Source organism: Enoplosus armatus, chromosome 22 (assembly GCF_043641665.1).
Source record: "Enoplosus armatus isolate fEnoArm2 chromosome 22, fEnoArm2.hap1, whole genome shotgun sequence".
NCBI classification, from domain to species: Eukaryota; Metazoa; Chordata; class Actinopteri; order Centrarchiformes; family Enoplosidae; genus Enoplosus; species Enoplosus armatus.
In genome coordinates, this window is record NC_092201.1 from 5,073,569 (window position 1) to 5,090,560 (window position 16,992).

General features: G+C 42.2%; 1 protein-coding gene across 1 annotated transcript; it reads left to right on the forward strand.

The window, feature by feature from the left end:
* Window positions 1-15,952, forward strand: gnai1 (guanine nucleotide binding protein (G protein), alpha inhibiting activity polypeptide 1). Its single transcript, XM_070928975.1, has 9 exons — window positions 1-471; window positions 7,289-7,331; window positions 8,670-8,811; window positions 9,236-9,393; window positions 11,555-11,683; window positions 12,992-13,121; window positions 13,328-13,481; window positions 14,040-14,267; window positions 14,688-15,952. The coding sequence occupies exons 1-8, from the start codon at window positions 354-356 to the stop codon at window positions 14,228-14,230; spliced, it is 1,065 nt and encodes a 354-aa protein (XP_070785076.1). The 5' UTR covers window positions 1-353; the 3' UTR covers window positions 14,231-14,267; window positions 14,688-15,952.
* Window positions 15,953-16,992: the final 1,040 nt, after the last annotated feature.

Consider the following 16,992-nt stretch of genomic DNA (forward strand, 5'->3'; position numbering starts at 1 on the left):
GCAGTCGCCGCCGCAACGAATGGAGGCGAACGGGTGGAAGAGACATCACCAAGGAATTGTTTCGCTATCAAAATAGCTTTCTTTCGAATGCAAGACGGATTTTAAACCCGACAATATTTCAACGGACAGAAGAAAGGACACACCATTTTTTGAAAAGTCGAATCGCTTCACCCCCCCCACCTTTTTTTTTTTTTTTTAACAGATCGATTGCCTGTCATTTAAAAAAGGGCGTGTGTGCGGAGTGAAGGCAGTTTTAACCATTTAATGTGGGCATATATGGTGTTTTAGTTACATATATATATATATATTCTTTTTTTTTTTACACCACCTGGGTCTGAAGGACACAGTCGAGGATGGGATGCACACTGAGCACAGAGGACAAGGCGGCGGTGGAGCGCAGTAAAATGATCGACAGGAATCTGCGGGACGACGGGGAGAAGGCAGCCAGGGAGGTCAAGCTGCTGCTGCTCGGTAAGGAAGGAGGAGAAGATGGGGGGGGGGGACTCGCTCTGTGGACCAACTTCACTGTGTGTTCGCCTACGGCAGTGTAAGCGACTGGGGTGGGGGTATGGGGTGGGGGCGCACCCAGCCATGAAACCCACGTTAGTGTTGTTTAATTTTTTTTGGTTAGTGGTCGGTCTGAGGTGGTGTCAGTTATGAAGTGTTACGGAGTTTCAATTCCGCATCGCTAGCATACCCCCCGACATGCTAGCTTCAGTTAACCGTCAACTGTCAACTGGTCACTACATTCCACATAACGTTATTTCCATACAAAAAATACGAAATGTTACTAGCCTACACATCAAAAACACAACGTCAAATTGTGTTTAATTGGGGTTTTAATCCGTTTTATTCAAATGTTGTGGTCAGAATTACATTCAGTGCAAGTTTTTTTTCTTTCTTTTTCCCCTTGCTGCTGGCATTGGACCCATTCAGCCGCCTCTGTAGACCAGTTGTATTGACTAAATCCTTTCAACAATGGCACATTTCCTCTCGTCTCGTCCAGTGCAATGCAGTGAAAATAGGCCTATGACTCATTAGGGGCCCAGGCCTGACTCAATGTGACTGAAAACTTTGTTGGGGATTGTAGTATGTTTAAAGGTTCAGCCTCCTGTTTGTAAAATCAAAGCCTAATGAGGTTCTGAAAGGGATCTCTAGTATTATTATCTGCAGTTTTCCTGTCTGAAAGCCAAACTGTGTACCTCGTGTTGCTGCTCATCTCAAATCCAAGGAGAAGATAAAATACAGAGATGTCTGAAAAGGACAAGCATCTTGCGCAACGAATGCCGAAAATTACAATAATGAAGTAGCAAAAATGAAGTTAGAAGCCTCATGAACAACCATTTAAACTAAATTGCCATTGATTAACTTAAATAACTAAGCAGTGGTATGACATGACATGCTGATGTAGAGATAGTTGCCTCATGACCCTTTCATTACTCTCAGCAATGGCCAATTTTGACTGACCTTTGTGTACAAAACCATTTTCTCTTCATGTTTGAGTAGTCCCTAAGAGTCCACCATAGGCTATTGTTTTGTTAAATTGATATATCCCTTTAGAATCACCCACCATAATGTATTATGAATGGCACAGCACACCCACTGAAGTCATTTGTACTTCATTATTGCAATTTCCTTGCATTCGTTACATGTGTTTTGTCATATCATTGCTCCTGTATGCACAATTATGTGAACCGCCTGAATTTCGAAGGCAGCCATGTGTAAATTAATGGCATTACTTACATGTGGGGAAACACTGTTATCCTTGTAAATAGAGACCGTAGGTGAAAAACTTTTCCATCAATCCCCTAGCTTTGGGAAATGTTGACATGCACACACATGGTATGTGGGTTACCAGGACACAAAGTCTGAAGCCAATATCAATATCAGGCAAACACCTGGCCGCACAGAGTAGGAGCTGTTAGTGGCTTTTGTGGACACATTTGTGAACCAGAGCAAGATACCTAACATTTCCTAATTTTCTTTGCATAAGTGAACCTGTTTTCTACAATTCTTATTGGTGTTCATTGGATCACACATCAAAAGGACTCATTCTTTACATTTCTTGGGATATATACAACATGTAGTGTGACGTTTGTGTCGTTTTGTTTGAGCAAGACTGTACATATTGTCTTGCTAAAGGTAGACCACATTCCTCGGGTGCTTGGAGGCCAGATGGGACTTGCTGATTGAAAGCGAGCAAGTTAGGTCAAGTTTCTGCTATGCTGCTGTAGGGTGGAATATGAGTTTTCATCAGCCGTTGCTCTGACACACACCTCGTGGCATTACTTTAACCATCCCCAGTTTTTGGATATAACTCAGAATAGCCGTTGTTGTCGTGATGGTTGTGTGCCAGGTCGTGTGGCCCCACGCGTGGCCGCGTTGGCACAGTTTCCTTCCATTTGTGTTTGATCCATTCAGCGTGATAGCCTCTTCAGGTTACTGCCTGAAGTGACACACACACAGGCTGGGACGCCAGGAGAAAGGAAGAGAGGGGCTGTAAGATGAGAACACAGCTAATGACTGAAGCATTAAAAATGAAAACGCTCCGCTGCAAAGACGCAGGGGGCCTGAGTTAGGAGTCTGAGTTGTTTACCTTGAGGATAAACAGTCACTGAAAAGATACTATTTCGGAGTTGTTGATTCGCAAGCAATACTGGAGTATACTTTCCCCTAAACACACCCTGTCAGCAAAGATAAAAAGTCAACAAAACATGTGGCTTGGTAGTAAAAGGCTGGCAGGGCTGTAGAGATGTGTTGTATGCTACTAGAGGAAAACAAAGACTTTTGTATATCACACGGAGGTGACCCCTACCAAATGTGTAGATATTTGTGTATACAGCAAACCTCTGGTGATTTGGTGAGTGGCAGCTTCATGTGGTGACCACCTGCTTCTCCAGCGCCGTCCTAAATGTTAATCACAGGCTTACGTGTGCGCCCTGTGACCGGCATGAAATCATTATGCTGACATAAAAACCTCCAATTTGCATGAAAAATGATTTGAATCTTCGTGAGTCTGTGTGCACACTAACAAGCCGACAGGCTCAGGTGTCTTTTGCTGAGAGAGGGAATGTGATCTTTGTATTCCCCAAAAAACTGAACATATTTCTCATGTAGCTCTTAATCTTTATTTGGCTCTCATTTTATTCCCATCTTCTCCAGGACCCAATTATCCGACTATTCATATCTACATGCTAAAATAGATTACAATCTCCTCAGCCTAATTACTCTTTCTATAGCTGTCGCGCAACTGTGGGAAGATTTTATTAATAATCCTCAGCCTTTGTCTAACATTTGTCATTGTCGTTCTCTCCATATTTTTGTAAATTAATGTAACCAGCATTGCCAAACATGTAGTGTCACACATGACTGTGTCACTCATCTTAGAGACGAGGGACCCCTCACATTAAACACGGACAATCAAAGGAGATAAATTGTTCACATTCCTTTATCGCTGTAAGCATCATTGGACATCTCTGTGAATAGTTCAGTCTGTGCCAGTGTGTGTGGGAAACAATCTTTTAGCCATCGATCTGCTTGTTGGCAGATCGATGGTGCGCTGCTCGGAGGCTACTGGAATCCTTCGTGAGTGAGTCATTCTTAAATTCCTCCAGAGGGAGAGGGAAAAAAAAGAGGAACTGGATAGTGAGTGAGAGGAACAATAAATCATAATGGGGAAAATGACTTTAGGAGGCAGAGAAAATGTATAAGAGGAAGAGGGAAGTATATAAGAGTGGAAAACAGAGTGAGAGAGAGAGAGAGAGGGGTGGATGGTGTGGGCTCATGCTGCTAATGTGGCATCACTAATGTGGTTAGCACATTGTGCCAAACTTCATAAGCCCTACTAAGTCTTTGGACTGCTCACCTAAAAGTGGACCAGCAGCCAGGCCCCCGAAAACCTCCCGACCCACACAAATGTATCTTCATGCCATTGATTTGACCCAAAAGCCAGCATGAACTGTAGTGAATGAGGAGCCTGAAAAAAGAGACTTTTTACAAACTTTATCTTTGGTTGGCATGCAAGCACACATTGCTCCATCACATATCCAAGAGAATTAGCAGCGACATATGGTTAATCTATAAATGGAGAAGGCCCAGGCATGGTAGCCATTTTAATCACATTCGTCTCCATACTGCCATTGTTATAAACATTCCTCGTCCTCGCTGTCTCCATACTCCAAGAGGAAAGATGTGTTTGCGGTTAGTAGATAGAAATGGTTCTGTTCTCTGTGGAAGAAAAAGAAAAAGAAAAAAAACCCCTCAATTTTCACTTGAAGGGTTAGCTTGGATTTTCCTAAAATAGTTTGAACCGCTAGAAACAGAAACCAGCTGCTCCAGTGGTTTTGAATCTGTAGCTGTTTTGGGGTGGGCGTATCAAAGCTTGTGGGTGTGTAACATGACTCTGCATGAGGACCGATAGGTCAGGCCTGTGGTGCCATGTAACCCTTAAAGGTCTGTGTGTGTGTGTGTGTGTGTGTGTGTGTGTGTGTGTGTGTGTGTGTGTGTGTGTGTGTGTGTGTGTGTGAGAGAGTCGAAATCAGGACGCCTCTGTGTTATGTGTTCCTCAAGCCTGGAGGCTTTGACAAGAACCACACCCTCATGATATCACTGGTGTTGAGAGGCCAGAGCCAAGTCACTTACATAAACACGTCGCTCATGTCTCATTGATTAATAATGAAGACGTAGACGCTGAATTTATGGTATTTGTGCTATTTTAATCATAGGAACATTTAGAATGAGTAGGCAGGCTTATTACCATATATACTGGTTTCAATTAGCTTGCTTTAAAGCTGTTTTTCTATGAGGGTTCTGTAAGGTTAACAGTAGTGACAAACAATTTTCTCTGACACAATTTTTTCACAATTAAAGTAAATTTCCACAATGATTCATCAAACATCACTGTTTATTTTGTCTTTGTGATGCACCTCATTATCAAATCCACTGAGTTTAAGTAGCAGGTCACTGAAACGTTATCAAAACAAACAAAAGTCTTATCTATCTGAAAGATGAGGGAATTTCTTCTCCAGTTAGTGAAAGTTATGATGAACGATTATTTATCGTATTGATGAATCTGCTGATTATTTTCTCTATTTCATTACCGTTTGCTCTATGAAATGTCAAAAAAAAGAGTCCAAGATGACATCTTCAGATTTTTTCAAATGTTTTGTCCGACCAACAGTCAAAGACCCAGCAATATTCAGTTTACTGTGATATGAAATAGAGAAAAGCAGCATCATATTTAAGCAGCTAAAATCAGGAAATGGGTGGCATATTTGCCAGATAAGTGGCTGAAAAAATGGATTAATTATCTAAATAGTTGCTGATTTTTTTTCTGCTGATTGATTAATTGTTGCATCTCTGGATGTGAGGTTGTTGTATTTTCTGCTCAAGACACTCGTGCACTTGCAAATCTTTAGCAAACGAAGCCATAAACAAGCCACAGGAACCACTAAGAAGTCACATTACTAGCGGGAAAGTTTCCTTTTATAAGGAGGTTACCATGAACTTCAGTGTGAGCTCATAGATCGCCTGAAGTGGATGTTCATGGCTCCCACATTGAGAGGCACTGTGTCGGTATGTGAAGCGGCTGTGGCATCGCGAAAATGGCTCTTGGGCAAGCCGAGGGGTGCAACTGGGCCAGCTCACCGGCCGTCTGTGCCCAGTCGAGCAGCGTATCTGCCGTCTGTGTGTGTGTCCCACAGGGATTCACAAAGCCAGTGTTTGGCCTCCGAGCACAGGGAGCTGCCACTGTACCGTCACCCCCCCGGCACCCGAGTGGTGACACGTAATTAAAATAATGTGTCCTCAGGTGAATCTTATCCAATTATACTCAAGGTGAAGTGCCAGAGCTGTACTATCAGCATGCAGTTATTGCTGAGGGAAAGTTTGTAGAAATTCACACAGATGGTGTGCACACAGGAGTGGGATGCAGATATATTTATGTATTAATTTTGTGTTAATAATTTTTATAAAAATGCTTACAGCATGAAGCAGGCTCGACTACAAGTGGCATGTGTCAAAAATCCAGTGTCGTACTCTTTTTGTTTTTGCAACAGCAAGGAAAGTGGAACTAGATTTGGCAGATGATTGATTATGCAAGAGTAAACCATCCTGCTGACGGTGTCACGAGGTAACACATAATGGTAGATTTCATGGTATGAGTCCACTTCCCCTTATTCTGTTTCTGAGAGAGAAGCTGGGAGGTGCTTACTTGGGGAATAGCCACTCTCAAGTGGTTTGAAAAATCTTCCCCAGTGGCAGAGGAGCGTTACGTCAGCGACAACTGGCCAATTGCCTCGATATAACCAACTCTATGCTGCTGTAATATGAGGACGTTGAGTGCACATTAGTAGATTTAATGTAGTTTATGGTAATACCCATTAGAAGACAAGAGTCTAATGAATGTGGTTTATGAGGACATCACAGATGGCTTTGATTGGTAAGTCCAAGTCACTTCCAAGTGACTGGTCATGACATCAAGTACAGTCGAGGAAAAAGAGCAGCAGATGCATAATACATAATGGTTTACGTGGAAGCCAACATCTCACACACACACACACACGCTCACAACCACAAAGCCTCCTCAGGTGACTGTGGCCTCACACTAGAGATGTCCTGGATATAACAAGAGCAGTTGCCATGGCGCTGTGGCGTTTGAGCGATCCGCAAAGCAAAAGCCTTGCCGACTGACACTCTGATTCCCTTCATGCTCTATGCCCTATCTCTCCCTCCCCCGATCTCAGCTACAACGCCGTCAATCTAATTAGTCGCCTGCGCCGAGTGCCCTCCCATATCACAGTGACACCATGTTCTTCGGCACTTCACATCTCTGTCAATAATAATCTATTTTATCGTTAGTTGTGCGCCACGTTAAGGACAAGAGCCTTGATGATGTGAAGTTTTTGCTAACAAAATCCCAAACACACAGAGGGCTTATGCAATGTCAGATTTAGTAAAACTAAATCAGAGCAAGCTTAGCAAGCAAAGTAATCAGTATATTAGTCTGGAACTGCTTGGAGCAGAGGCCAAATCAGAGGTTTAACTTAAACATATACACTCAGTTTTTCAGTTCTCCTTTGGTTGAGGTGGTTATGCTTATGTTTCATTTTCATGGTTCCTCGTCATGCCGTTTGGCCACATTAAATCATTGTATAAATGTATGCAGATAAAGGAATTGAGCTGGTTGACACAAGTGTTAAACATGCATTTGGCTTGTTACAGGCAACATTAACCTCTTGAAATGTTTACACTCCCTAATACACCTCGTTGTCTTCTCTGTCTGTTCCAGGTGCTGGTGAATCAGGGAAAAGTACAATTGTCAAGCAGATGAAGTGAGTTCATTTTGCTGCTGTTGCATCTTATCTGTCCGCACAATGAAAACAAACTTTTTTTCCTTCTTCAGCAATGACTTCTCTCATCAGATATGCATAATGGCACTGAGAGAGTATTCATTTTCCACAACACAAACAGTGTCAAACACCAATCATGCTTTTATAGCGTCTCTCAGGGTAATATTACGCTCTGTGAATCGCAGAACAAACAGGTACCATGCATAATGGATCATGAAGGCAACCCAGCAGAATCCATTAATATAGACTCTGCCTATACATCATCCACATGCAGCGTGTGTCCTGCATGTGAATTACATTTTTCATGTCAGATGCACAGCATTTTTATATTTTTAAGCAGCTGTACAGCTGTGATATCACTTGTTCTACGGGGTTTTTACCTGTAAAGGATGTGCAGAGCAGTGACAACACCGTTCCTGTAGAAATGTTATTTTACTCACAATGAACAGTCATAAATCCACTGGAATACCAGTGTGCAGAGAGATGTCATGGTACAGGGAATGATTTACTTCACAGTATATACGTAGTGTAACACAGCTGTCAGATTATGATGGTGACAGTTGCTTTATGCCTTTATTAAGTCTAGAGATATTATTTTCCTACTGTTATCAAATCCCATGAAAAGACCAAAACAACAATGAATTGATCTAACTAACAAGAGCTGAAACAATTCAAACAATCGATTAGTTGATCAATAGAAAATTAAGTTTTAGGGGTTATAAACTGTTAGTCGAACAAAACCAGCTATTTGAAAATGTCACCTTGGGCTTTAGGAAATCATGAGAGGCATTTTTACCTATTTTATAGACCAAACAATTACTTATTAATTCAAGAAAGTAATAGGTAGATTAATCGATGATGAAAATAATTGTTAGTAGCAGCCTTATTACTTGCACCACAGACCTACATTTGTGTCCAAAAAGGAATAAAAACACACCCCTGAGCCCCACCGTTGCACTGGGTGACATGTTCCTTCATTATAATGAATACAGGCACTCAATTATTTTGAGTCGATCCCACATTCACCATAAATACTTACTAGTACGCCAAATCTGAAGCTTCTTGTCCCTGGATGACCGTGATTTAAGCAGCCAGAAATGAGGAGCATAGAGATCAGGACCATTGTGACCTGACAATATTTCTGTGAACGTTACAATGAGCATGTAATGTCAGAGTATTAAAAGAGATACTGAATAAGAGCTGAGGAGAGAAATAAGTCAGTTTCAGTTTGGTTCCTCTTGTTTGTTGCCGTATCAGGCGAGTTTTCACAGTGCTGGAAGATGGTGCATCTGCTGACCACATTTATCCCCTTTTCTGCAGGATCATCCACGAGGCAGGCTACTCAGAAGAGGAATGTAAGCAGTACAAGGCTGTGGTCTACAGCAACACTATCCAGTCCATCATCGCCATCATCAGAGCCATGGGGCGCCTCAAGATCGACTTTGGCGATGCCGCAAGAGCTGTGAGTGGGAGAGAGAAAGGAGTGCAATTTGGTCGATTTAGAGTAGAAACCTGAATTGAGTTTGTGGTGTTGGAAAAGGAGCGGGTACTAACATTGGAATAGTCTGTCACCAAACACTCCTGGGAAAGTAGTCTTGATTTCAGAGGTCTTTTCAGGTTGTCTAAAAGTCACTTAAAATATATTTTAAATCAAAGTGACTTCTGCAGTGAGAAATGTTCCTGCTTGCATACATGTATACACAAGACAAGACAAGGAAGTGGGAGCTTATTATTTTGGTCATTTGATCAGCAGCTGTCTCGTAAATGTCCTTTATAACCCTGTGACTGGCATTTCAGCTTGGTAGCAGATTAAAGTTAATTCTTATGGTGGTGTAATGACTTTGATGGTTGATTTATGATATTGACATCAACGACTCCTCTCCCAGGACGATGCACGGCAGCTGTTTGTGCTGGCGGGCTCAGCGGAGGAAGGCTTCATGACGGGAGAGCTGGCCGGTGTCATCAAGCGACTGTGGAAGGACGGAGGTGTTCAAGCCTGCTTCAGCCGCTCCCGTGAATATCAGCTCAACGACTCGGCAGCATAGTGAGTCACAAACTCACACATAAACAATTCGGGTAACAGTGCAAGGTTTGCCAAAATTGTGAGTCATCCACTGAAAAGACTCAATGGTCCTACACACATCAATTTATGTCAACAAATTTTGATGACAAAGTCGTTCACATCAGATGACCAGACGCCCGAATAACTGCCATTCCAATGCAAACATACAGAAAGCTGCTGCCATGACTTGCCAAACACAAGTTGTCCCAGCCTTCAACCATGCTCACAGAGCAGAAAGCCTCAGTACAATGCATGTCTGGACTTTTACACTGTCAATATTTGCCCTCCTCTACCAAGCCTGAAGAGCGGTGGCTGGAAAGAGATTTAGTCTTTGACCTTACCCCTCAGCACAGGAACATTTGCCACATGCTTAAAAAAGAAGTGGAAAAAAAAATACGATGCTAAACAGTTCCTTTAGTTTGACCAGCCTGAATCTTTTATATATTGTGCAAGAGCCCTTGGCCTTGAAACAAATTATATCATCACAAGGCAGCTCCTGTGTGTTGTTTGGAGAAAGGCCATTTACCTTGTTTTGCTGCTGCAGAACAAACATCAGCACTTACATCGCAGGCCGAGGGAGCTGCAGTTGTTGGCCATTTTCTAATCGGTTTCTCTAAAGTCTCTTTCAAGAATAGTTCCCAGTAAATTACTGGGATAACCTTTCAGGCACAGCTAGTGATTTTTACTCTTCACACATGCAGCTACATTTAGGAACATGGAGATAGGGCAAGGCGCGGCGGAAGACGTCTCTTATCATTTTCAGGAACATGGCGGGTGAGGAGCTGTTTTTGTCCGGTGCCAATGTTCTTGTAAAAATCACCTGCGAAAGCATTGGCAAGGCAACCGTAAACAAGTTGCAGATTCAAATACGTCATCACAGAAGGCTTGTGATTGGTTCCCTCGCTCCACGTGAAAGTGTCTTTCGTCCCTGTAATGTTACTGCGTTCATTCCCCACAAAAGTCTTGCTACTAGGTCTTGAGTTGGGAAATCGGCAGTACAGATTTCCCTGAATATCGATCCCTGCTACCATTCACACATGACTCCATGCAGGAAATGTTCCTGAACATTTCATGGATAGACTGCTTGTGTGAAAGGAGCTTAATCCTGCTGTCCAGGGGCTTTTCATGAATAGGAAACAGCATTGCTGAACCTTGTGTGTTTCTTACTTTACTTAATACCTTGGAAGACAAACAACAGGCTTGTTTGCACGAAGGAGAGATTACTTGTGTTTGTCTGTGAGCAACTAGAAGTCACTAATAACTTTCCCATGTAATTTATCAGCAACAACCTTGAGGTATTAGCTTGGTTCAAAATACACCCAGTGTGTGTGAAAATGTGGGTTTATGTGTGACACCTTGTATGAGTACAGCACATATGCCCATACAACAAATATTATGCAAATGTTAAAGCTGCAAGCAGCAAATGAGTTAGGAAATGAAACATTTGTTCAGAATTCATTGTTTAAGAGTTAAATCTGAAACAATTCAAATTCACATTAAAGAAAATGAAAGCTTTAGTGCCACCCTGGACAGAACAGAGACTGACAAACACATTCACACTTGCATGTAGGGAGTTTCCATTTCAGCTGCTTATCCTTAGACCCAGGGAGGAACCCAGAGGGAATCACCAAACAAAGAGAAAACAATGCACACTCACTCCCCACTGAAAATACCAGGGCTCATGGTAAAACCCCAGGACTTGCTTGCTATGAGGCAACAGCTCTAACCACTGAGCCACGGTGCCATCATGTCTAAATTTACCACAGGGAAATTATGTATCTTATCTTGTAACCTCACTGTGTGTTCAGCTTTTTATCTTCACCTAACTTTGGGTGAAACTCAATTCTACTGAAACGGAAAATGTCAAGAGAATATCAAAGTTTACAAAACAATTTTTTTTGTAAGATGTTGCTCTACAAAGGAGTACATTGTTTCCAACAGAAAGTTTGAATCATGATCCAACATGGTTTATCACTGAGAATGCACTGGGAGTTCAACTGGCAGCTACACACTTGACCTTGATACTTCTGACACATTTTCTCCCACTTGTTCCCCCTCCTGCTCTTTCTCTTTCTCACTCCCTTTTGTCTCTGCTGTTTTTGTTTCCCCTCCTTTTGTCCTTTTCTTTGTGTCCTCCTCTCAGCTACTTGAACGATTTGGACAGGATATCCCAGGCCACCTACATCCCAACGCAGCAGGATGTCCTGAGGACCCGAGTCAAAACCACAGGCATTGTGGAGACGCACTTCACATTCAAGGACCTGCACTTCAAGTGAGAATTTCCTCCCTGGCTCAGACTCAAAGTGTTTTACACAACGGCTTAATTAGCTCTTCTTCCTCTTACTGACTCACTCAGTCCCATACAAATTTCCTTTTGTACAGCTGTAAGTTGTGACACAGTGTGTGATGGTGTTGTGTGGATCAGCGCTGACTCAGTTATAAAAAAAAAAAATACAAACAGGAAGTGGGGGCAGCAAGCGTGATGATATCACAATACCAGAAGTTTGGTAGCTGATGCCGGTGTCAATGAAATTCGTACTGTTAACCACAAAACTGAAGAGAGAAATGTTACATGGTCCATAAACAGTCACAAATGCAGAGCCTTGCTAATGTTTCTCTGTTTACTCCGTCATGATAACACACCATTAGTGTCACTGTTGTATATTACAACACATTGCAGTACTTCTGTGAGGCGGCCATTGCTCGATGTAATGTAGGAATTACACAGCAGTGTAACTATATCAAAAGCAAAGCCTTTCTTCTTCATGGTTCCAGCAGTTTAATGACTAACTTTGTAGCTGTGAAGGCAAACAGAATGAAAGGGGACTGACCTGCTGAGCCAGGATGTCTGTCTTTAGTTAAATGTGTTTACTTCTTTTATTTGTGCACTAATTATATATAAATTATTTTCTTTTGACAATCCCGCCCCGAATCCTGCCTTTTACAACCATAGTATTTCCATAGTATTTTGCAGTTTAGTACACCAGTAGTAGTAGGAGTTGTTGGTTCACTTAACATGCCACAGCCTCATGAATTCTGTAATACAGTGTCCCTTTGGAATCTTCATAGGTATATTTGCTTGTCAAGAATTTTTACCTGAATGTGAGAATATGAATATATATGTCTGACTTGCAGAGTTCATGCCACTTTGGTGTGCATTTAGTCAGAAGGGCCTTCCGTTAAACACTTAAAAGCAAGAATAAAATGCCCCACTTGTATACCTTTTAGACTGAGCAAATAGAAAACACACTGCAAACGCTGCTCCTGGTCTGAATTGGTTTTCTTCTTCTATTACACATTATTGAGTGCACAGTTCAATAAAGCCATTTGCTGGACACTTGAGTATTCTCTGCACTGCTAACATTTTATCAAAATGATTTTCAAGTAACAATACACAGAGAATTTCTGTTTCCTTTACCACTTAATCACCGACTGTCATCACTAAACCCTGCAGCAAGACCAGAGCAGCCAGAGCGACTCTTATATTTGCCACCAGGTTTCATAAACACTGCTTGTATTGTGTATGTGTTTGTGTGTGTGTGTATGCTGAGGAACATGTTTACTTCTTTCCTCCCTCCAGAATGTTTGATGTTGGCGGTCAGCGGTCTGAGAGGAAGAAGTGGATCCATTGCTTTGAGGGTGTGACCGCCATCATCTTCTGCGTGGCCCTCAGTGACTATGACCTGGTGCTGGCCGAGGACGAGGAGATGGTGAGTCCTTCAGCAAATGACTCATGGAAGAACATAATAGCTGGCACTCTGTGTTCGTACACAGTGGGAACGTTGTCTCTGTTTACTGGAATCGTGATGGGTCAGAGAATTAAAACCAAAGGACAGGTTCCATTCAAAATGTTTCCATATTTATGCATCATCGAGCAAAGAACAATGATCAAGGTCATCTTCCTTTTCCCCCTCAGAACCGAATGCATGAGAGTATGAAGCTGTTCGACAGCATCTGCAACAACAAGTGGTTCACAGACACCTCCATCATCCTCTTCCTCAACAAGAAGGATCTGTTTGAGGAGAAGATCAAGAAGAGTCCTCTTACCATCTGCTACCCAGAATACGCTGGTAAGATTGGCAGCATGTTACAGGCCATGTTCTGAAAGTGGCTTTTGCTTTATTGCTTATTTTCATATCTGCTAAATATAAGGCTTGAGCCAGCAATCGGTTAGCTTAGCTTAGCTTAGCATAAAGACTGGAAACGGGGGGAAGCAGCTAGCCTGGCTCTGTCCAAAGGTAACGAACCTAGCAGCACCTCTAAAGCTCACTAATTGTCACATTGTATACCGTTTGTTTAAACCGTACAAGAGTGTAAAAACCACAAATTGTGGTTTTATGGAGGTTTATGTGGTTATGTGGACTATTTCTTTCCTGAAGACTTCAGGACGTTACTGTTTCTGGCAACATGCATGTTAATGAGTGAGCTTTTATTGAACTTTTCCTTTGAGCAGCTTTGATATGTAACCATATAATGGAAGAAATGCTCCCACAGTTAACTCCCTAGTTAGCAGGATGAAGCCCAGCCATGTTGCTCAATCCTCGAACAATACAAATATCCAATTTCAATGCCCTTTTCTATGTTGTGACTTCCTAACTCTTTCACTTCCTGCTCCTCGTCTCTTCCAGGCTCCAACACGTACGAGGAAGCAGCTGCCTACATTCAGTGTCAGTTTGAGGACCTGAACAAGAGGAAGGACACCAAGGAGATTTACACCCACTTCACCTGCGCCACGGACACCAAGAATGTGCAGTTTGTCTTCGACGCCGTCACCGACGTCATCATCAAGAACAACCTGAAAGACTGTGGTCTCTTCTGAGGATAATGACGACGAAGACGACAACCTTTTTTTCTTGGTAAGGACCTCTTCTTCATCATCACCCCTCCCTAAACAGCCAGAGCTCAACCAAGGTCCGTGACAGGGAAGCCTGGGAGCCTGGTTTTAAGTGTTTGCCTGCATTCTGGCTTTTCTCTGTCAAATGTGTTGAACAAATTGGCTTCAAATGGTTTGTTTCCAGAGCGTAACGATTCAGAATTATGGAGGAGCATAGCTGGAGTTGACCACAAAGATGCAACGTAATCCGTCATAATCAAATGTATGATTTAATCACTGAATCAGTGCCTTCTTTTATCAAAGGCTTTAATTCGTTTTCTGCTCCATTTAGATTTTTGTGAAACGATAGCAGCAAGATCGAGCGCCCCAAAACGACTTACACCCATCCCTCGTCCTTCCTCACTTCCCTCATGTTTCTTCCTCTCTCCTCTTCTGTCCTCAGGCAGTGGAGCCACTTTATTGTGCATCTTTGGTGGGGAAGATGAGAAGAGTCGGGAGGATCAGTCACGGACCAGTGCTGTACTATATGCCACTTTTAACAGCTTTATTTATGTTTTTGTCTTGGAACATTTTGAACTAGCGTTACGACATTTGTGTAGGATGTTTGTATTATTGTAAAAGCGTCACCGCAAATTTTCCGCACATTTAAAAAAAAAAAAATTTACTTTCCATTATGTTTTTTGTTTTTAATTTTTGAGGAGGAGGAGATCATGTTTTTGCTGTTCCTCCTGCCACTGTCTCTGGAAAAGAAAACTTTGCTGTTGGTGGAAATGCTTCTTTTCTTCCTTCCCTACAACCACAAGGGAAGAAAAGAGGTACAACTTTGAGTCCAGTTTGTTGGTACTTGTGCCTTCGCATGCCTTTTACTGCAGTCATAGTCCCAATGCTTGTTCTGTTGCCTGCTGAATTGTTCTAAACATAAAGAGGTAAACTGTTTTCATATGTTAGTGTCCCTGCTATCTTCTATGTGCACACCACTGAGCTATCAGGAGGAGGAAGATTTCCCTCTGGTCTAAAGGTACATGGGTCTCCATGGTGGCCAACATGTAGCCTCCACAGTCCCCTACCCCCACTCCCCCCCCACCCGCCATGACAATGGAAGGCCTACTGGCTGATCACGCAGTACAATACTGAGATGTATATTGTTACATTTTACCCCAAAGATCTGGGGGTCTGCTTTTTAAACGTTGTACAAAAATATCCATTCTTCCCAACCATTCGGAAAATGGTTAGTTGGGGCACTGAGCTTATAATACGCTCAAGTGTGTAAAGTACAAAGACCAGAGTAGGCACATTTTAATGTATATTTTAATGTATTTGGAGGAGAGCTTTGGAGTTTTTGGTGTTAAGGAAAGAAAAACTGAACCACAGAAAAGATGGTCGTAAAGGTGAGGATGAGGTCTGAAATGTTTTCAGGTTCAGACTCTGTTCTTGGGTCCTGTCTAATGGTGATTTTGAGAGTAGAGGCGCTGCCGGAGGATCCATGAAGCCTTTCATTCAGGTGATGGAAACTGAGATGATCAAGGGAGCCTGGTCTATGATTTTAGATCAGTACTACTTGGCCAAGAAGAGTGATGAGTACGGTCCTGGATCTGTTCATATAAAGAAACTGCCACAACTGTCAATGTATGTGTATGTTCTCCACGGATGGAGAATCTTTGTAGACTCATCTCCCTTATTTTGCTAATAAAAACCATTTACAAACCACGTGGAGTTTCTGTATCATTTTACATATGTATCTTCAGCAGTTAATGAAGCATTTTTACTCTTATGAAAGCTAAATCATTTCACTATTAATTAGCTGCTAACGCAGAATGAATCTATTTAATGATGCCCCCTTTTCCAGTCCCTTGTATCTTACCTTTAAATGTCATGCTGCTATCACATGCTCCCCTAATACATAAATACCTCAGACAAATGTAATATGTGTTATTGGCCTGAGAGGGTTTCCTCTTAAATATGTTCAAAGGTGAATTGTTTTGTTTTCTTTGCATCTCAAATGCAAAATCCACTTCATTAGAAGATGCTTTTATCAATAATAGGTCATGCACTCGTGCTTTGATGCTTCTGTATTTGTGTAGTTGGACTGTCTTCATGAACGCAGGTACTGTTATACATCCTGGATGTATTCTTATGAAGCGAGGCAGCTTGTTATCTCCAAACAGGGAGTCCCGCAGAGGCAATTAGAGACAATGTTGTCAGTTCTGCACACAGCCTCTATCACATTTGTAGTCCTCCGTGGCCTTTAAGGCTGTGTTACCTGCAGTAGTGCTCAATGCAAAGGTTGTTTGGATGAAACCTGATCATGCCTGAACATTTGGCCACACCGAAGAGGGGTTGACTTGTGTGTACTGATATACAAACCACCTTTATCATATTTTCATATTTGCTATTGACTGTGTGGCACTCCTAGGGCTGTCTCCACCCTCTGATGTGTATCTTTGACTGTCACCCGAACACAATTTGCATTTTAAATGTGTTGTGACATAACCTGTGAATACCATCAGTGCTGGCTTCTCTTTCTAACAATATCTCTTCAGAGGAGACATTGGAAGGCACGCTTTCTGCACAGAAATGTACTCCATGACACATGCCATTTTGCATTTTTGCCTGCGAGAATAGCTGTAAACGCAACACAGGCACCATCATATAAAGTTAATATGGTTTCATAGACTATGGCTACCACAGATGAACTTTAGCATTCATGTGGCCACCTGTTGAATGTAAATCCAATATTTAATCTCCTT

Bases quoted from the DNA above. Each gene is read 5' to 3' on its own strand.
- gnai1 (XM_070928975.1), top strand. From the start codon at position 354: ATGGGATGCACACTGAGCACAGAGGACAAGGCGGCGGTGGAGCGCAGT. The intron at 9,394-11,554 runs GTGAGTCACAAA...TCCTCCTCTCAG, and splicing joins CTCAACGACTCGGCAGCATA to CTACTTGAACGATTTGGACA. The intron at 11,684-12,991 runs GTGAGAATTTCC...TCCTCCCTCCAG, and splicing joins TTCAAGGACCTGCACTTCAA to AATGTTTGATGTTGGCGGTC.